General features: G+C 46.5%; 3 protein-coding genes across 3 annotated transcripts in view; 1 reads left to right on the top strand and 2 right to left on the bottom strand.

Annotated features, from left to right (window-relative positions):
• Positions 1-1,439: 1,439 nt before the first annotated feature.
• LOC311314480 (serine protease 1-like) lies at positions 1,440-3,536 on the bottom strand. The gene is made up of 5 exons (XM_084444848.1): positions 3,457-3,536; positions 3,017-3,170; positions 2,507-2,766; positions 2,120-2,250; positions 1,440-1,815 (listed from the first exon to the last, which is right to left on the bottom strand). Exons 1-5 carry the CDS (start codon positions 3,494-3,496, stop codon positions 1,666-1,668), a joined length of 735 nt encoding a protein of 244 aa, XP_084300974.1. The 5' UTR covers positions 3,497-3,536; the 3' UTR covers positions 1,440-1,665.
• A 1,546-nt stretch (positions 3,537-5,082) lies between these two features.
• LOC311314478 (trypsin-like) lies at positions 5,083-7,910 on the top strand. The gene is made up of 6 exons (XM_084444846.1): positions 5,083-5,198; positions 5,398-5,554; positions 5,735-5,833; positions 6,604-6,767; positions 7,264-7,400; positions 7,595-7,910. The coding sequence occupies exons 1-6, from the start codon at positions 5,159-5,161 to the stop codon at positions 7,745-7,747; spliced, it is 750 nt and encodes a 249-aa protein (XP_084300972.1). The 5' UTR covers positions 5,083-5,158; the 3' UTR covers positions 7,748-7,910.
• Positions 7,911-19,342: 11,432 nt separating this feature from the next.
• Positions 19,343-21,117, bottom strand: part of cblc (Cbl proto-oncogene C, E3 ubiquitin protein ligase) — a gene marked incomplete at both ends in the record, with an annotated part of 13,682 nt that continues 11,907 nt past the window's right edge. Inside the window, 3 exons of the mRNA XM_084444690.1 lie at positions 19,343-19,505; positions 19,710-19,768; positions 20,637-20,804. Coding sequence (XP_084300816.1) covers positions 19,343-19,505; positions 19,710-19,768; positions 20,637-20,804 — 390 coding nt within the window. The remainder of the gene's footprint in view (positions 19,506-19,709; positions 19,769-20,636; positions 20,805-21,117) is intronic.

The raw sequence follows: 21,117 nt of genomic DNA, 5'->3' as shown, positions 1-21,117 counted from the left end.
ACCTTAGTCGGCCTGCTATTTTTGGTTTAGGTAGTTAGGTAGTAGATTTTTTAGATACTTAGTAGTTATACTTGTTGACTTTTGTTGTCTTTTATTATTGTCCTTATTCAGCTCTGCGTTTTTTGATTTCAATAAAAGACTGCACCCAATCTCTCTCAAATACCACACAGTCCAGTGTCCCTTTTCCAGGTGTATCCCAAATGAAACTCTTAACACGGGATTTGAGCGACAATCAAAAGCTGTTTAATTACAGAAGGTTTAACGTACAAAAGACGATGGCATCTAGTCTAATGTTCAGCTGGCCTGTCTGTATGGCTGTCTGGCCCAAATCAAAGCATCTGAGCTCAAGCAAGGTTCTTATGGTCCCCCCCCCCTCCCTTCCCCGATAAGACTGGTCTGGTCTCTTATCACACACAGGAGCTAATCATCATAATTAGAAACGTCTAACAGGATCAGGTTAAACCACATTTCTCTGAAAACAGCCATTTTCCTCATACTGTATTTTGTTAGTAGGTTGGAGTTTGTTTGTTTGGCACCATCTAAGTTTTGCCTCCCCCCCCCCCCCCCCTCTGGTCATGTAAGGTACCCACATTATGTACCCAGCATCATGGCAGTGTTATTTGTAACTTTGTAACCTCCTTCGTAAAGTAAATAACTTTATATAAATTAGAATAAAAGTTGCAACTTCTCCTTCTGGTCTGGTCTCATTTATTTATACCTCACCTGCTCAACATCTTTAACAACTATCCCGGTTTTCAATGTCATTGTTGTATACTCTCTTACCCCTATTGCTTATTAGAGGGTTATAACATGGGAGATCTACCACTACTCAGGAAGGAGGCCTTGGAGGAAATCTGTCATAGGATCAACACATTATTCAAGTAAGGGCCAGTGGCTCACTTTTATGCATTCATTTTTTCAGGAGGGTAACCACCGCTCTACCCCACTGGATCTTTGCTAAGATACTGGAAATATCCAAAATGTCCAAAATGATAGAAAAGGATTTCTGCACACTTAGATCCATGCAGTGTTTCACTTTAAATAGCTGAACTTTTGGTCTGCTAGACCTGCATCAGAGCATACATATCTGTATGCATTCATTTAGATGTGGTATAGAAAGAAATTCTGTCAGAACAAATCACTTTATCACTTTATTTTTTTAACCTAGTGTTTGCGTTCAGATTAATTTTGATCTCGTCACTCCCATAGACTGATATATTGTGCGTGGTGTTCCATTTTGATTTGTAATTGTGATATCACCCATTGGACGTTAACTATATATTGTGACTTTTGAAGGTTGAGCTGTGTGTGTACCTTGGCTTTATAGATATTGTCAATTGTATGACCCAGAGCAATGTGAAAAGAGATGGCTGTGTGGTAGATAGATAGATAGATATAGCATGCTTGTTGTTATTGTTGTAATTAAAACAGTAGCAAAATAATTTAATAATTCCATTTTATTGCCCAGAAATAAAACATTGCCTTGAATATGAGACATTTGCTTTTTCTTTCTTCCTTTCTTTATCTCTTTCTGTTTATTTTTTTCACCCAATCTCTATAACTCTCCTTCGCTCTCTCTCTCATTACTACCTCTCTCCTCACACCCCTCTATTTTTCTATTTCTCTCTCTCTCTCTTTCTCTACCAGTGATGGGGAAGGTACAGTCTAGTAGCTGGTGAGAATGTCGTTGATCCAGGGCAGCAGGGCGCAGACCTTGGTGTAGACACCTGGGAGGTTGGGCTGAGCACAGCCGTAGCCCCACGACACGATACCCTGCAGCTCCCCGTTACACACCAAGGGGCCTCCAGAGTCACCCTGGCAGGAGCAGAGAACAGAGGGGGAGCAGATGTGAAGGGAGAGAGAGAGAGGAGGAAGAGTAGAAGGGGAGATAGAGAACAAAAGGAAAAGAGATGAAACATTTATCTACAGTAACAACCAACCTACAGTGTGCGGTAGCTATGTGAAATCAATTAGCCATTGATAGTCCACACACTGTTGACTACCTGAACATTCTCCACGTTGCTTCTGTTACCCCACCTGAACACTGTGTGTACAACTGCAGGTTGTGTGAAGTGTGAGGAGAAGCAGGTGGGGTGTAGCAAGGGTGTGTAGTCCTCACCTGACAGGAATCTTTGCCCCCCTCCGGGAAGCCGGCACAGACCATGGTGCTTGTGATCTGGCCAGGGTAGTAGATGTTACAGTCCCCCACGATAGGGACTTTCACACACTGCAGGTTAAAGGGGTTGAAAACTGTAGGTAGAGGAAATGGTGGAATAGTGGAAGAGGTGGAGAGAAAGACGAGAAAGATTAGAGGGGAGAAGTTTGTGATAGTTATCAATATCATACAGTATGTGCATTACAGACTCAAACAAGGCAAGCGACATACCCATCAGAATAAAATGGTGGCAACATTAACCAATGCACATATGCACAGGTCTACTGTATTGCTTATAACCAGCCCATCCAATCCTTCAGCCCAGCTCAACCCAGTATCCTTCCAACATACCAGAGTCGGTGTAGATGTTGCCCCATCCGGACACCATACACATGTCCCCTGCCGTCGGGCAGGCCTTGGGCAGGGCGATGGGCTGGACAAATGTGTTGATGGTGACTGGATGGGCCAGCTTCAACAGCATGATGTCATGGTCCATAGTCTGGTAGTCATAACTCTGGTGCCAGTAGATGGCGTTGACAGACATGTACTGCTCTGTTCCCTCATACTCCCAGATATGGTGGTCTCCCAGGATAGCAATCTGAGCATAGGGGCTAAGAGAGAGAGAGAGAGAGAGAGAGAGAGAGAGAGAGAGAAAGTGACAAGTAAAGATAGAGAAAGAAAAGGGAGAAAGAGAGATAAAGGCAGAGAGAAAGAGAGCACAGCAGAGATGGAGGAGACCAAATCACAGGCGATATTAGACTTGAGGTTGTGTCTAGATTAGAGTTGAGAAATGTCACTAGATTCTAATCCATTCATTTCTACTACAGAGCTTCTGTCCTCAGAACTCAGTGCAGTACTCACTTGATCCAACAGTGGGCAGCAGAGATGAGCCACTGGTCGTTGATGAGGGAGGCGCCACAGAAGTGGTAGCCGATGTTGAGAGTGGCCTGCCAGGGCTGAGAGTGAGGCGCACACTCATAACCCCCCACAATCTTGTCATCCAGGGGAGCTGCCGCTGAGAGAGGGAGGGATGGAGAGATGAAGGGAGGCAGAGGAGGAGCAGGGAATGATAGAGGGAAAGAGAGATAGAAGAGAAAGAGAGGGAACAATGCAATGCAAAGAGGGACATAGAAAGAATGTTATCTCTATTTCCGTTATTTGCTTTCTTCAACTCTTTGTGTTTTTGTACCAGCAGCTTCTTTATGTGTGTGTGTGTGTGTGTGTGTGTGTGTGTGTGTGTGTGTGTGTGTATGTGTATGTGTGTGTGTATGTGTATGTGTATGTGTATGTGTAAGTGTTACCTGCAGCACCCAGGAGAGTGAGTACAATCAGGCCAATCATGTTGTCTTCTTTCACCCAGACAGAACAGGGTCACTCTCTTCTTCTCTACTTTTATACCTCAGTTCTTTATCTCTTCCACAGTCCCCCCCCTCCCCCCTCCCCTCCCCAAACACCCCCTCCACGCCCCCACCTGTTCATGTGCCTCGTACTGTACTCATATGCCCCTGGTAAGATGATAAGATGGACCATCTGCAACACATCTCCAATGCCTGCCAAATACTATTCTGGTTTTGGGTCATTTTGTTTTTGCAGATCGGTGTCCCTGACCCAAACTAACCCTTGTCTAGCACTGAGAAAATATTAGAAGGGGCTTAACCTTTTCTTAATTTTCTGGTCAACAGGACATGTACAGTATCATTGAAAAGTATTCGAATATCAGTTGGATTTAATTTTCTCTACATCTCCTAAGTTAGGGTAGTGGGCAAATAATGATATTGGCATTGTCACGTTTTAGTACTCTTCACACTAAAAAAAAACCTGGTCAATTTGATTATCTTAGCTTCAATGGACATCATACTCATTTTAATGGATACACTGTATATATTGTATACTGTGCCAAACTAAATGGCTATTAATCTGATAAAGAAACGACTAAGAATTGCCAATCTGAATATTTGTAAGCTTATAGCCTTTATAGCCTGTTTGAAAATGGCATAATTCAACTTATGTGATCCAACTTTAAACTGGTAAGTACTGCAGGTAACTGAATGTTTTCTAAAGTGAATTATTTCAGTTTTCTTTTTGTTAATAAACAGTCTACAATTATTGCACCACTCATAAGTGTACAGTATGAAAGTGTCTGCTGCAATTTGTCTTCACAAAACGTTAATAAAACTATATTGTCTGCATAAAGAAGGATACTTATTATATATATTAATTACATTACATTAACAACAAAGAACGGGATAATGCATCTTGTTTCACTCGTGATCTTCAAGATCTTCAAGATTCCTTTATTTGTTACATGTTATGTATGGTGTACAGTCACAGTGAAAGGACAAAATATTTTGCAACTTTTCTGGTTCAAGTTCCAATTCCACAGGTGTTACTTTCTCTTACACCTCTTGGCGTTTATTCAAGGGCAAACCACGAGTATCAGAGAACGGTTCCAAGAAATTGTTTGTGAACAAAACGCCTTTTTCAGAGCAAAGCACAAATATTAAATCATAAGAAATATGGATAAAATTAAGGGTTTCAGTCCAAAATGATATAGCCTATATTTGGAAAATGTTGCTGCATCTATATTCAAGAATCATATTATTATCTTACCAAATGGCCTAGGATGGCACATGTAAATTAAAGGTTGCCGTAAACAGTTTATATATCTTGCTAGTAAGAATAGATAAGTGATTTTTAAAAATAATGGATATAGCATTTTGCAATAAAACACGTTCTCATGTATTTCAACATTATCGCCATTACCAGCTGTTTTCCCATGTGCCACCTGTCCCCAGAGGAGCACAGGGGGAGCCTGCTGGGCATAGGGGGGTGGGGGGGGGGGGGGGAGCGAGGGGGAGTGTGCAGAGGGAGGGAGGAGGGGGAGTGTGCAGGGGGGGAGTGGGGTGAAATGGAGGCTGGGAGAGGGAGAAGAGGGTGCTGTACAGTATAAATATGAGCCAGGGTGTGTGCATGTGTCTTTGATCACAGCATACACTGGACAACATGAAACTGCTTGCTCTGCTACTGCTGGTGGGAGCTGCTGGTAAATAGACACACACACACACACACACACACACACACACACACACACCACCACCATTAATGGTGATGTTCCATCATAGTCTACACCACCAGTCATGAGTTATCTTTTAATCTACATGCAGCCCTCAACAGCTGCCATTATGCATTCATATTATAATTCTTTTTCCATATTTTGACGGCTCTCTCTCTGTTCCTCTCAGCGGCAGTGCCCCGTGGGGATGGCAAGATCGTAGGTGGTCAGGAGTGTAAGCCCAACTCCAAACCCTACATGGCCTCCCTCAACTACGGCTACCACTTCTGCGGGGCTGTGCTCATCAACGAGCGGTGGCTGCTCTCTGTCGCCCACTGCTGGTACAAGTGAGTAAAAGCAGGGGCTTCAAGAAGGATGTCTTTTGAGGACCAAAGTGATCTTTGCGAGATCAAAATGTGGAGTGAACTTTTCCTGAACTAACGACTTAGCACTGATTACTGACCATTACGGATGATATTGTTCTCTCTCTCTCTCTCTCTCTCTCTCTCTTCCCTCTGTCCTCTCAGCCCCTATGCCATGCAGATCTTCCTGGGAGAGCATGACCTGCGAGTGTTTGAGGGCACCGAGCAGCTCATGAAGACTCAAAATATCGTCTGGCACCCCAGGTAAGCAGCACCCCTTCTTTAAATCATTCTACCTCTATGACTACATTTATGATGACAGGGGGGATAGAACAGTGCTAAATGACAATGGCATCTTTTAACTGTTTGCTTCAGTCCACCAAGTAAGATACCTACTGTATGTCATTTGTCACATTAAAGGAGAATGCTCGTTTTTGACAACCTGGACCTTATTTACGGCATATTATAAGACGTTTCACTCACCGAGATAACTTTGGTGTAATTCGGAGGCCTGTAGAAGAAATTTAAAATCCAGCGCGAGCCAAGTATATCCATGTAATGGCGGCGGACGGGGCACTGAGAATGCAGCTTCTAAAAAATCTATTTTCTTGCGCGCTGTGCGCATGTGTGCTGGAGCAAGTGGGGAAGCTATTTCGTTTCTAAAGACGTTTCTAAAGATCATATTACAGAGGCATGTGAAAAACCACAACAGGCCTACGCTCTATGTAAGCACAACTAGCGAATCATAAAGACAGATTGATGAAAACAACCGTTTCGCGGCAGAAAATATTTTTTAGAAGCTGCATTCTGAGTGCCCCGTCCGCCGCCATTACATGGATATACTTGGCTCGCGCTGGATTTTAAATTTCTTCTACAGGCCTCCGAATTACACCAAAGTTATCTCGGTGAGTGAAACGTCTTATAATATGCCGTAAATAAGGTCCAGGTTGTCAAAAACGAGCATTCTCCTTTAACCAACAGTTGAGTGACTTTTGCAATGTGCCCACGATGCCTGTCCCCTGTTCTCTCTGTAGCTATGACTACCAGACGCTGGACTATGACATCATGCTGATCCAGCTCTTCCACCCCGTGAGGGTCACTGCGGCAGTGAAGCCCCTCCCCGTGCCCACCGGCTGCCCGTTTGCGGGAATGCCCTGCTCCGTGTCCGGCTGGGGCAACACTGCCATGGGGGAAGAGGGTGAGAGGAGGAGGAAGAGGAGGAGGAGGAGGAGGAGGGGGGCGAGGCCCACGCAACTGATTCACACTTTACCAATACTGACCGTCTCTCCATGAAAACATAGACACACTTGGAACAACACTCAATACACTAAGTGTTTTATGCTCAAAAACCCTATCTGAGAAGGGAGCTGAGAAGAATATGAGTGCAACTCGACAAACAGTAAAGGCTAGTTCCCATAAAGGCAGAGGCTGTTTAGGGCTAAGGTTAGGGTTGAGTGTAGGTTAAGGTTTAGGTTAGGTTTAGGTAAAGGGTTGGGTAAAGGTTAGGTTTAGGGTTGGGGTTAGGGTTTGACCGGTCTCTGCATTTATTGACAAACTCATGACGACATTTTGTGCACCACACCCTCAATTGACTTTCATTTCATGTGCCTATACATGTTTTTGCTCTGAATGCTGTTTCCAGTAGGGTTAGAGCTCTTTCACAGCTTCTCACCTCATCTTTGGCTTTTCTCCAGTGAACATGCCCGTGCTCCTGCAGTGTCTGGACGTGCCCATACTGGATCAGACGGAGTGTGAGAAGGCCTACCCTGGCATGATCACACAGAGGATGGTGTGTGCAGGACACTTGGAAGGGGGCAGAGACGTTTGCAACGTATGTACATTTCAGAAATACCCTCGATACCGTAGGTCACTCTCTGGCTACATTTATGACGGTGTTAACATGCTGTGCAACGGCTAACTGTCTTGTCTCTTCCCACATTTTCATACCCCTTCTTACTTTCCACATCCCCACCTTCCCTCACCCTCTCTCCCCTGTATTCCTCCCTCTGCCCCTCCCCCCTCCAGGGGGACTCTGGCAGTCCACTGGTGTGTAACGGGGAGCTGCAAGGCCTGGTTTCCTGGGGACGGGCCTGTGCCCTGCCCAGGTCCCCCGGGGTCTACGTCAAAATCTGCGAGTTCCTCCCCTGGATCAGCACGACCATAGCGGCCAACCCCTGATCCAACTGTTCGTCTCACCGCTCCCTCATGCCTGCCGACTCCTCTCCACCCTTCAACCACCCCTTTCTAAATGTGATTTCTCTCTTTCTCTCTCTCTCTCCTTTACTCGGGCCAGACTGTACCTGAAGTAAAACACAGAATAAAGACTCCTCACACCACCACACATCTGCCTGATCATTTAAAACTAAACTAAATGTGTAGGAGAGTATGGACATGACAAATATTCTACCAGACCATATTGTGAAACCATCTCACTGAGGTTATCTGTTTCCCTGTACAGGACAGGGTGGTGCCCCATATACAAGTTGATTTAATGTATTAAATCCATATTCCTTCTTCTTTGTGATAACCGCGGTATGATCATGAATTATACCTATAGTCATAGTCATATTCCCATAGTTCTAACCCTAGAACATTTGGTGCCCCGTGTGAGGCTGCTCAAACTAAATCTAAGATTAATGTTAACAGCCCAGATTGTGATTAAAAATATTAAGACGTTTTGTGTGCATGGTGAAAATTCGACAGCATTTGTCCCAGATTGGTCGTATCCCTTCCCCACTCAGTGATAGGAAGTTGTTTGAGATGTAATTGTCAGTACGTAGTATTTGGTGATCATTTGTATGGCAGAGATCTGAGACAAGAGCATAATCGCGATAAGATTGTATCCACATCAGTTGTGAACCGTTGTGGAAGGTTGTTGCATATTACAGTAGTCAGAGAGCGGAAGAGAGCTCCGTCTCATCTCGAATGCTGTGGTGATTAAGTCATTAGTTCACGTGAGCGAGCATGTGGTGATTAAGTAATTAGTTCACGTGAGCGAGCATTGAACTGCTCGACAGTCAATTAAGGCCTTAATTGAGGTGATCTGTGATCAACCCTCGACTCTCCGCGTTACAAGGCCAGCTTAGCTACCCAGCGCTTGTAACCCAGCTCACACGAAGCTGTGGAGATTTTGGACCATACAGCCAGAGGGGCAGTTCGATGAAATTTGCTACCTCATCCTGTATCGTAGGCAGAGCCATTAGCTCCCCCTATCGGGTCCCTTTCACTCGTGATCCCCTCCGCCCACGAAAGACTAGTAGGAATTACGGCTCCTATGACTGATGTCACAGTTGTGAGACAGAATAACTATATTAGCATAGTCACAAGTAACTAGCTAATCAGCAGTTGTTCTCGGAAACGCAGTTTCCTTGGAAGTCTCCCAAGCTTACAGTGACCATTACCAGAGTGTCTTAACTGAACGTGCATGTACTTAGCTTCTGTATATTCTCGTTTATTGGTGAATTCAAAGCTGAGATTGTTTCACTAACAGAGATAACCTTTGCTGGCCTAAGCTAGCTAATAACCCAATCCCAGCACTCTTGTATCTTGCTAGCTAACACCTCCCCCGTTAGCCCCTTCGGCTGACGCATTAGGCCCGAGCTAGCAGTTAGCTTAGCGACTACTGCTAGCCTCCAGCCAAACCATAGCCACTGCTAACCGCTTGCTAGCCAACCCTGCTAGCCCCTCAGCTAATGCACTAGCCCCTAGCTAGCAGTTAGTTTAGGAACTACTGCTAGCCTCTAGCTAGACCCTAGCCACCACTAGCTGCTTGCTAGCCAACCACGCTAGCCCCTCGGCTAAGGCACTAGCCCCTGAGCTAGTAATTAGCTTAGCTATCCCTGCTAGCCTATAACCAAGCAATAGCCACCGCTAACCGCTTGCTAATGAATAGCTAGCCTCCTGCTAACTTGCTGGCATAGAGCAACTACTAGTAAACATAGCTTTCAGCAAACGCTAAGCCACCCGCGCCCAGGGCCTCACCCACATAGGAAGAGCCCGCTTGTGACCAAAGCCGACACTACATCCCTTTTGAACATTATTGACTTGAATCACAGACCAACGGCGACTAATTCAAACTTTTAGGACTTTGGGACTGTTTTTAAAACACTTCTAGGAATAAAAGTACACAAGTAGACAACAGCTATCCCTTCATTTGGACACATTCCACAATCATTTGTAATCTTTGGGCTTTCTCTGCAGTCATACAGCTACAGCTGAGGCATTTAAATCATTTCTGTGACTTGAAATTTGCCACGAGCAGTTAGACAACTTCCAGGTCGAGTATGATCAGTCCATACAGCAAAAACAAACCCTAGAAGGGGGGGTGTGGAAGACCAAAAGTCAAGTATGCAGCTCACCCCAGTACGACACTAGGCAAGCAACCCAACTTGAGTCCCAAACCTGGGGTAGGTTACGGGAGCCTCCTCCGAGAAGTAGCTCAGAATACCACCCCCGAGAACAAGGTTTGAGTGGGAATTCCCAACCATCAACATCCTTAGGGCCCTCTTTCAGAGACATGCCCAGCGGCCCCCCACGTTCCTTTCATAGGCCATACTGGTTTCCACCTGCATTCGAGCCTCCAGTCAGGTTCGACAACATGCCACAATCTTTTCAAAGGTCCTATGTGGCCCCACATTCTTTCGGTCTGCCAGCCATGGCTGGCGTTGCGCTCAGAGGCCCCATGCAGGCCCAGACCATGCGGCCTTCCCGATCATCTCAGAAGATGGTGCCTAACATTGCGAGATTTGAGCCTGGAGTAAACAGAGACCTGGAGATCTCCACTTACCTACTCGATATCAAATATTGTCTGAGAAAATTCCCGCACGCCACTGTAGATGACAGGATCTACCTCATTAGAGCAACCTCAAGTCGCGAAAACCGGTAGCTTCATCCTAAGACAGCCACACTCTGTTCAGGCTGACTACGATGCTCTATGCAAGGCTCTGAGGCGAGAGTTCAAAGACCCTGGAGACGAAACAGGCTTAGAAGCCGCGATGGCCTTCACCCAGGGCAAACTAGAATCACCCCTAGTCTCAAGTGCTCATGGGCTAAGACTTGTTCAACCGATTTGAGCCTTTGATAGACTTCAAACGTCTCACTTTCTGCACCCAGGTCCGCCGACCTCTGCCTATCGCATCCCTGGCACAAGCAAGAGCACAGTGCTACACCCACCCTTGACATTGAGATCCCAACACCTCAAGACACGATAACGGATCTGGAGACGCAAATGGAAAACACATTGAACGAGGAAGGAGCCAAACCATCGGAGACGATGCAGGTCCCAACAGACATCCTCCGCCAAACCGATTCTTGCTTGAACATGCTTGACCCTTCCCTGGAGGACAGTCCTTGCATAGAGCTTGGCTTGGCTTTGGTGCAAAACCCCAATGAGGCTGACACCGCAACCCCAGAAACCACCTATTCAAAGCTATCGATCAGCACAGACTCCCACGACTGAGCTCATCATTTCAGCGATTGGACAAATGGCACCTTCTCTGACCCCTGACCTAAGTGGGGGTGTAGTCAGAACTCACCTGACACTAGACCCCGAGAGGTTGAAGTGCTCCCTATGTTTCCCACCCAACTGTGTGTGGACTCCCTTGCGGTCCAATGACCACACACCCCGCCCTTGCTAAATGGCATCCCGCAGCCATACAGCCCAAACTAGCAGTCCTGCATACTCCATGCTTTGTTAGCTACCTTGCTGTCTCTAAGGATCACACTTCACCTCCGTTTGTGGCTCCTCACAGCCAAAAGGGGCTAACATATGCTCACGATGCACCTACTGCAGACTGCTGCGGGCCGGGCGATGCCAACATCGCCATGACAGACACCGTCGGTCCCAGAGTTGCAAGCACAGTTGTCCAGAGACACTTGGGAAAGAGTAGAGGTCGGAAATCACACTGTGATCCGAAAACCTCATTAGCCAAGTACCAAGTGGGGGACAAAGGGCGGTACTACCCTGGTGCCCAACCAACCGGGTCTACCAGCCCTTGTGAGGGTGCAGCTAGGTTAACCTTTCCGAAACTAACCATGGTTTTCACTCTTCTCAAAGCAATGAAGATGCTGCTCCTAATCCTGACCTTTTGCATGACCTGCATGACCGCTGTAGCATTTGACCCGAAAACCGTAATGCCTGGTCCCTCCTCAGGAATTGCATTGTGCAAACCACCAAGACGGCTGATCATGAACTGCCGGACACACACTCAGAGAGTGCGCGTCAGACTCAAACCCTCGGCAGTCTGTAGGACACATTTTGATGCTACCCCGTTAGACATTAACTATACAGCATCACACTGTTCCCTAGATAGTGTCACCTACATGCTACAACAGCATGAGAAATTCAATATATCACAGGCCAAATTAAGTGGAGCACCTAGGCGTTCGAAATGGTTTCTAGAAACCACCTTCACCGCTGACTCTGCCTCAGTTCCCTGGGTTAACCTGGGAACCTCTATGGCCAAGGCCATGAGCCTAACTGCTGTTGTTCAAACTTATTATGCTCATGCTCAGACCATTGCCATGCTAATGATGAATACACCACATGAAGTCAGCTATCCCAGAGATAGTTCAGCCATAGGGAGGACACCCCCCCACTTAGTATCTCTTAGCTTAGAGGAGAGTATCTCCTCCACAACTGTCGTGACACACCATGACCATAATCCCGAGTTAGATCTAGTCCCCAACATCAACATGGGTACTGTAAAGACATCCACTGTATGGGTCCCAGCAAGCCGTGCATCAGCGATAATATGGATGGGACCTGTGGCCCCCAAGTCAATAAGCAGTAATTCTTGACATAGAACGTCCATCCCAAGGCGACATCGAGTCACCAGCACACAAACTGTCAACCTGACCTCCATAGATAAAGTTCTGCATGCCATAGCTACTGAGAACCAAGGTCCCTCAACCCCACTCACTCATGAATGGGCTGCCTTAGATAACTTCACCATCACCCTAATTATCCGGAGCTACCTGGTTTCAATGGGCATGGCCTATTGGTTTCATAGGAAAACTAAGCAGCTCCAATATAGTCTCAAGAAATACCAGAACACCACCTGACAATTACGAAGTTCGAGGACTTCACCGAACTGGCCGTGGAAAACCAGAGGCCGGAACCCTGCCAGACTTCCACCAAGGATGATGGCCGACCCCCCCCCCCCCCTCCTGCGCATGTGCATGGGTCATGTCCGTTTCAGGTTGGCCCGATGGTACCAGAAGGCACCTCAGGCCAAAGTGGGGGACTGTAAGAGAGTATGGACACGACAAATATACTACCGGAACATATTGTGAGACCATCTCACTGATTGCAATGTGTTGACGCCTGATAATGATCTTGCAGGCCGTGACATCCTGTTCTCCCCTACCCAATGATGTGGTGTGATGCCAAGTGTTGTTTAAGCTTAGAGGATTTATGATAGGCTGTGATAATCTATGACATCATTCTTTTCATTTCTGCTGTGTTTTCATATTGCCACATGCGCTTTTCCATCTATTATTGAATTGTGTTATAATATTATTTTGATAATTAATTAGTAGGCTATAACTTAAATAACTATTATTAGCTTTTGATCACGTCCTAGCGTGATCACATGATCTTTACAGTAGGTCACTTGATTAAGTCAAGACCTCCTCCTGCAGACTGAGATTGATAAATTAGACTATTGATAAAGGTTATCTGTTTCCCTGTACAGACAGGGTGGTGCCCCATATACAAGATGGTTTAATGTATTAAATCCATATTACTTCAGATTTGTGATAACCGTGGTATAATTAAGCAATTGACCACGAGAGGCAGTGGGTTACATGGGATTTTACCACAGCTACGGGGCGTTGTTGTTAAAACCCCCGTAGCCATAGGTGTAGCCTAGTTTTAGGTATGGACGCTATGGCCATGTCCATACCAAAGCCACGGAAACACGAATTGTCCCTACCAAAAATAATACAGAGTGAAAACTGTAGTTCTTAATTACCATTCACAACTTGCGAAAGCAAAACGGTTGGCCTGACAGCTGCGTTCAGCAAGCTATCCAATCAACAACGTACAGTCGCCTACTTCCCCCCCTCCCTCCCTCGCGTCTGTGACCCAGCGCGTGCCTGTCTCGCGAGATCAGCAGCTCACAGCACATCGAGCATCGACTGTCGGCAACAGCAGGAATTTTGATTAGGCAGCAAGTAAGATTGAAGTTATTGAACAATAGGGAATAAAATATGTTGACCGCCAATTATTTTTCTGTAGAGTTGTATCAATGATAATAGTTTAGTTTGCATCCTACTAAATGCCTATCTAAACTGTAATGTTAGTGCTAGCTGGTGGTGCAGCTAGTCAGAGCTAGCTACTGTAGCTATTAGCTATAACGTTAGGTCTCGTAACGTCTGCTGAGGCAGAGATAAGGTGCTGTAATGTTGTCATAACAGTTGTCTTTAGCTAGTAATAAATCAGTTTTGGTATAACCGTTGCAAACTCCTAGGTTTGAGCAATGACTATAGGTTCACTCACCCACTGAATTGCATAGGCTAAACAAACGAGACGTAGATGTCTGGTTTGTTTATGCAATTCATTTCAATAGTCCAAGTCCAGCGTAATTATGTTCATATTTCATATGCTACACAGGCTGTAGGCTACACAGAAAAGAGTGTTTCATGTCTGCAAGTAATTTGATATTGTCAATCATTTACCTTTTATGATAGATGGTGAGTGGAGGGCAAAATGCCACCAGAAAAAAGGAAGACAAAAATTGACATTATAATTTTTTTGGGGTCAAAGCAGCAGAAATGCAGGATCAGGAGAGGCAGGAGATGCATCAGGGTTACAGGTGAGATTATAGTCTGACTCAACAGATGTAGGTTTTGTTGATAAACCTTGTCATTCGTTGTCACATTGCCCAATCAGTGGCGACGGAAGTTAATCTGATTCGGCCACCACCCATATTCAATCCAGACTACGTGAAACAACAACAACCCAGTGTGTCCCTACATCCATGGTCTCTACCAAAACTCAAATCAAACCTACGCCCCTGCCCGTAGCTGTGGTAAAATCCTGTGTAACCCACTGCCTCGAGTTGTCAATTGCTTTTCTTCAACGGTTACTACATATATATATTCACAAAAACACTTATTTGCCGATCATTCTTATCATTTTAGTATTTACAAAATCTTCCGTGATAGGCTATAGTTCTGAATTAAATGGTTGCCAGGCAACATAGGCTATCTCGCCTATTTGGGTTGGCCTTGTTCACATAAGCCATAAGGCATACTTCAGAGGGTTCACGTTTATTTGACTATTTCCAGCTATGGTGCAGTTATTAAAACAGTTCTCCAGAGCACTCGTTTTTGCTGGTAGGGGAAGTATTGGAGTCGGACTGATGAGTGCGATTTTGTAATGGGATACGAAAAAGGCGAGATTGCTGCGAGTGGTTGCTACGCAAAGCCTACCGCTTGATTTTATCAATGGCCTCGGCAATGAGATTGACGGCGCATTAATACTAATTGTTATGCGGTCGCATACTACTAATTGTTATGCGGTCGAATTAATACTAATTGTTATGCGGTCGAATTATGAACACTCTGTTGTAGAATCATAAATTATACCTAGTCATAAGCTGTGTTTGGAATCGCTCCCTATTCACTATATAGTCAATCAATCAATCAATCAATCAAAGCTTTATTTATATAGCGCATTTCATACCCAGAGGCAACACAATGCGCTTTACAGAGAACAAGGGAGGTGGGCAGACATCCCACCCCTACATATTCCAGAGGGAAGCAAAAAAAACAGTAATCACCCAGGGGCCAGATAAGTGAGCTGTAAAAATTCTTCCCTGACCCCTCTCAACGAGGCGATCGAGCAAGCTCCTGGAGTATGTTTGTCTACCGGCTAAGAACATTTATAGAGCAATAAATAACATTAAATTACATTTTCAGAGTAAGAGAGGCTAATAACATCATAGGAGAGACATGGCAAGCATTGGTGTATGTCTGTGTGTGCATAAATGTGCCTGGGCCCAGATAGAGGCAGGGGTTTGGGTAGGGTGGGGGGTAGGAAAAGGATACGGACCCGGGTTAGGGTGAGGGGAAGGGGATCTGAGCCCAGGACTGGTGTATGTCAGTGTGTGTGTGAGTGTGCCTGGGTCCAGGTAGAGGCAGGGGTCAGGGGTAGGGTGGGGGTAGGAAGAGGATACGGACCCGGGGTAGGGTGAGGGGAAGGGGGTGCTGGACCCAGGCCTAAGGCCGGAAGTGGACTGTTGTATGTCTGTGTGTGCGTGTGTGTGTGTTAACTAATTTGCTACGACATCTGCAGCAGACACAGGGGTATCTATCGGACTCAGGGTGGTCTACTGGTGACAGTGGGGCATCCACTGGACCTGGTTAGAAGATAGGAGGGAGAGAGAGAGGCACTAGGGAGAGGGGAGGCAGAACAGGGTTAGTAGCACACGGAGCCATATATAGAGCAATACATTACGTCAAACTACATTTTCAGAGCAAGAAAGGCTAAGAGCATCATGGGAGAGGTGTGGCAAACACTAATGTGTGTGTGTGTGTGTGTGTGCGTGCCTGGGCCCCGATAGAGGCAGGGGTTGGGGTAGGGTGGGGACCTATGTCCCCTAGTGCACTATATAGGGCCATTTTGTCAGCCATTTTGTTTGTAGTGTCCGAATTCTCCACAGAATTTCGTTCCCTATATAGTCCACTATTTATTACCCACAATTCACCTTGATTATCAGGGAACAGTGCATGTACCCTACATTTTCTCCGTTCCCTATGTAGTTCACTACATGGTGAACCCTATATAGGGAATGGGGAGTGAGGGAACGAGGGAGCGATTCCGAACACAGCTATAGTCATATTCTAACCCTAGAACATGCTACAAATGTAAATGCAGGTTCAGATACATGGTCACAAATAAGCATTCCAATATTTCCCAGGTGCCATACTTTATTACTATTCATGATGACATGATTTCAATAGAAAATGTATGAAAAAAGCTACAAGCCACGTTTGGATGGAATCATAAAGGACCCTAACATTATCCCCTAACATTGTAATCAGGTATGAAAAGTCCACTTTGTGAGTTTGTTTGAGTATGGATTCAACAATGAGGTAACATGTTGTCAATATCTTCTCTATTCACAAAAAGACATCTTACTGAATATTCCACATTTATACATTTAACATTACAAAGTATGCCCTTTTCCTTTAATATGCAAATATTATAAATGGGTTGATTTAAAGTACAATGGAAATAGAACTGGACAAAGAGGGCTCTGTCAGCAATGTGGTTATTGTGCAGTAGGGGGCATCAGTGCATGATGGAACACCCTCCCCATCAAGTCAGTGATGAGTAGTACACAAGAATAACAGTACATGACACCTCCAGCGGACTGTATGAGGTTGCATGATGTATCCAGGATATTTAAGTGATGTATTTATCAAATGTATCCACTAGTATCATCAGCCATCACTATTGTATCATCAATCTGTTGTTGTTGTTGTTTAGGGTGAGTCCATTTGGGGTGCTCCCCTGTGTTAGCAGTTGTTGGTCCTCTGGTTCGCTGTCAGGATTAAAAGTTTATCTCCATCTCTCTCTGTGCGTGCCTTTCTTTTTTGTGCTCTCTCCTCCTTCCTTCCCTCTCTTTCTGTCTCCTCTTCTGCCTCGCTGGCTTGGAGCTCCCACTCCAGACGTCTCCACCTTCAGAGTGACAGAGAGGATGACACCCTGGTGACGAGGGAACTCACAATCAGGAAGCATCTTTATAGTCTTATTAAACCGTGTCCTAACTACACGCGACGCGAGCGGGCGTCAGCGACAAAATGCGTTCCATTGCTTTGTTTTCTATTGTTATGTCCTAACTCAGGGGTGTCAAACTCTGGCCCGCGGGCCAAATTTGGCCCGCAGTGTAATTATATTTGGCCCGCGAGGCAATACCAAATGACTACTAGAGCTGGCCCGCCAGTATTATACAGCGCATTCACCGCTAATACTACAAATCCCATAATGCTCTGCTGTTGGTTTGGCGCGTCAATCAAGACAGGACCCAGAAACGCCCTCTCTTCTGTGACAGTAGTCATAGCAATCTCATACTACAACTGTAACCGTGTTACCCCTTCTTAAAAATGGCGAAAAGAAAGGCAGAAAACAGAAGCTTGACGTTATGTAACGTCTCACTGTGATAGAGACACCTGTGTTGACCTAGCCGGCCGCTGTGTTTGCTCTGTTCCTGTTCATTCAATCCTGTCTGCCTTCTTGCCGGCCTGTCTGCCTGCCTGTCTGTCTGTCTGCCTGTCTGTCTGTCTGTCTGTCTGCCTGGCTGTAGGACAGTCAGGGTTTTACAAGCTTCTCTACTGAGCAGATGGAGCACCAACACTTGTGTCTGAGGGCGTATTCACATATGTTAGTGCACACCATTGATGCGCACCAAAAGCGAAAGTGATAAGTGCATATTCAATGTTAAAGCAAAACTTGTTTGGGTCCATATTAAAATTTTCATTTGTTCAATGTTGGCCCGCGACTTTGTTCAAGTTTAAAATTTTGGCCCACTGTGTATTTGAGTTTGACACCCCTGTCCTAACTGGACGCGAGCGACGCAGCGCGAAGCGGCGCGACGTTTTAACTGCCCTTTTGACGCTCGCCCTGTTCCTATTTTCCTCCTGTCGCTCGCGTTGACAGGCGTTCGTTCTTTAACTGTCTTCAGTTGGGAATATAGACAAATGACGTAACAGAACAGGACATTTAACGGTTTCAGTTAGGACAGCAAGCTGCGATGTCGCGTTCTGTTGCTCGCGTCGCGTGCAGTTAGGACACGGTGTCAGGGTGCATTCAGACCTAGCTTGTTGTTCCACTACCGGGAGCATACCGGGGTCATATGTTAACATAGCAATCGCTCACGGTTCCGGAACAAATCAACCGGGCTGAGACCACCTAGAGAGGGTGGTCTCAGCCCCCTTGCAATCGCCCCGCGGGACGATTCATTTGCAGTGAGAATGCACGTTACCCACAAACAGATACAACTCATTGTTGTACCCTGCACTGTCTACAATCTACAAACTGTTTTAGCGAGCGCATGAAGGAAATGGGCTTTCAATGTTCTGTTGAGCAGTGCGTCTTCTCCTGATCATATGCAATACAATAGCACATTGTTCTCTAGCTGCAGTCATGGTGCCTACTCAAACTGGATATGTTGTACATATACTGTTCCAAACATGTGACCCAGACAAGACCAATCAACATTATTATACACGCACGCCGCTGATGCTCTATTTTCGATTATGGGTCGATCACTGGTGTCAGCGAAAAAAGGATTTCGAGAAATCCAAGCTTCCTGCAAAATTTGGACCAATCACAAAACTGTTTACAAGCGCGTGGTGTTGAAGGCGTATTCAGAACCAGAGCAGACCCGGAGATCGTTTGCTCTGTCCATATTGCTGTGTGAATCGAGCTAAGGTCAAAGTGCAACATTGTAACATATTCTCTGAATCAGAACAAATTCAGGTATGAAAAAGGCCTTGGGAAGGGGAGAGGGGCATACGAAGCCAAGGAGACGTCTTGGATTAAAGGCCTCACTTGAACCGTCTAAAACGTCTCTCTCCCCTCCATGAGGCCATCACTGATCTAACCTGACTGGATAGGTGAACACATGTAGCTTATCTGCACAGCTGTGACCAATCTACTCTTGTCAGATCAGGCAGAGACATCCTGGTCCAGTTCCATTACACGATTCCAAGGAACGGAGACAGGAAGCATTTTAGAGAATGTGAACGGGTCCCTAATCCCCCCTACTCACCTTCACCATGGGCCTGAGAAGAGGAGGGGAGCTGAGCAGGCCCTGAGAACGAGTCCTCACTCATAGACCCGGGCGTCCCTGACCTCTGGGATCGAGGCTGTGGTCGGACCCCCCCGGAGGTCTCCTCCTCACTGCTGGCTGGATCCCACTGGCATCTGAAGGGGAGACGTGGAGTAGCTGTCCCTCAAGCTCAGCACATTTACGGTCACATCCTCTTACCCCAGCTCGTTGTTTTAATTGAGAATAGTTATGATCTCAGTCACGTTACCTGGTTAATATGACTAAAGTAAATAAACAAAGTGAGGCCATGGTATGTAATAGCTTTTGTAGGTCACTAGGTAACTCCCAGCCCCTCTCACCTGTTGGGGATGCCGGTGGGCTGGGTGAGCTCTCTGTCTGAGGGGCTGTGACCGTGAGTCTGCGGGAGGAAGGGAGGGATATTTATTGAGGCGTACCAAACAGCATTTCTCAAACTCAATGCTAGCGCCTGCACCAGAGACATGAGGTCTTCTTCTTTGTCGTTTGGGTTAGTTGTTATTGTCCTCTCCCCCCAGGCTCGGAGCCGAGGGGCTATCCTTTTACCACCCCGAGCCTGGGTGAGGGGTCACCCGGGCTATATATCCGGGCACACCTCCAGGAGCCGTGTCACCGTTTCGTCATCCAGAACCGTCAGGTCACGCGTTCCGTCGGGTGTCCGGTATGTCGGACCGTCCTGGATGACGCGGTCTGCAGGTTTGTTCCTCAGCGCCACATGACATGAGATAGAATGCCAGCTCACATTCATCTGACGTGTCTAAACGTGCCAACAGGGGGCGCTACCATACAGACAGACGTGAGAGTGCGTGTGGGGACTTACGGGGCGTGAGTGGGAGTGTCGGGAGGGCCGGACAGGGAGGTGGAGGGAGGGGCAGGGGTAGGACGGGCTGATTTGGGGGGGCATAGGTGGATTAGTGAGGCAGGACCCTGGGATTTGGCAGTCTTCACTGGGCATCTAGAGGAGCAAGAAGGAGAGAGAGAAAGAGAAGGAGAAAGAGGTAGGGAGGTATGTGGTTTCAGAGCAGGGGATGGGGGTGTGTTCATTGTATGACAAGAAAAGTGTATAAGTGAAAATGTACTGTAGGCTACACATCAGGTCAGGACAGAACCTTTCATAAGGGCTCACGTAGGTACTTGTACACACGCTCGCTCGCACGCATGCATGCACGCACACACACACACACACACAAACAAACACACACACATACGCACGCACACACACACACACAAAGACATACACTCACACCTACCACCCTCTTCATGGAGGCTAGTTGCCTCATCACAACCTCTACGTCCTCCATGTCATCATCCTCTTCCTCCTCCTCTACCCCTCCACTGGCCAGGTAGGGCTCGACGAAGACCGGCTCCGTTCCTCTGATGTCACAACGACAGTACGGGCAGGTGTGGCCATCTGACTTCTGCAAGAGGAGGAAAACACACACACACACACACCAAAGCAACTCAGTGATCTGTGACTGTGTGTGTGTGTGTGTGTGTGTGTGTGTGTGTGTGTGGGTGTGTGCGTGCGTGTGTGCACAAGTGGTTTTGTGTGCATGTGTATGAGTGTGACCTGGTGAGTGTGTGTGGCGTGCGTGCGTGCGTGCGTGCGTGCGTGTGTGTGTGTGAATCTGTAGCCTGGCGGACCAATGGAAACTCTAGCGGTGAAAGTCACCACGGAGAGCTCTGTCAGTTAAGCATGAGGAGGATGTGTGCTTGAGCTAGCACAGGAAA

The sequence above is a fragment of the Borostomias antarcticus genome (genome assembly GCF_949987555.1).
Source record: "Borostomias antarcticus genome assembly, chromosome: 10".
Taxonomy (NCBI): domain Eukaryota; kingdom Metazoa; phylum Chordata; class Actinopteri; order Stomiiformes; family Stomiidae; genus Borostomias; species Borostomias antarcticus.
This window is presented reverse-complemented; position numbering and strand designations above follow the sequence as displayed.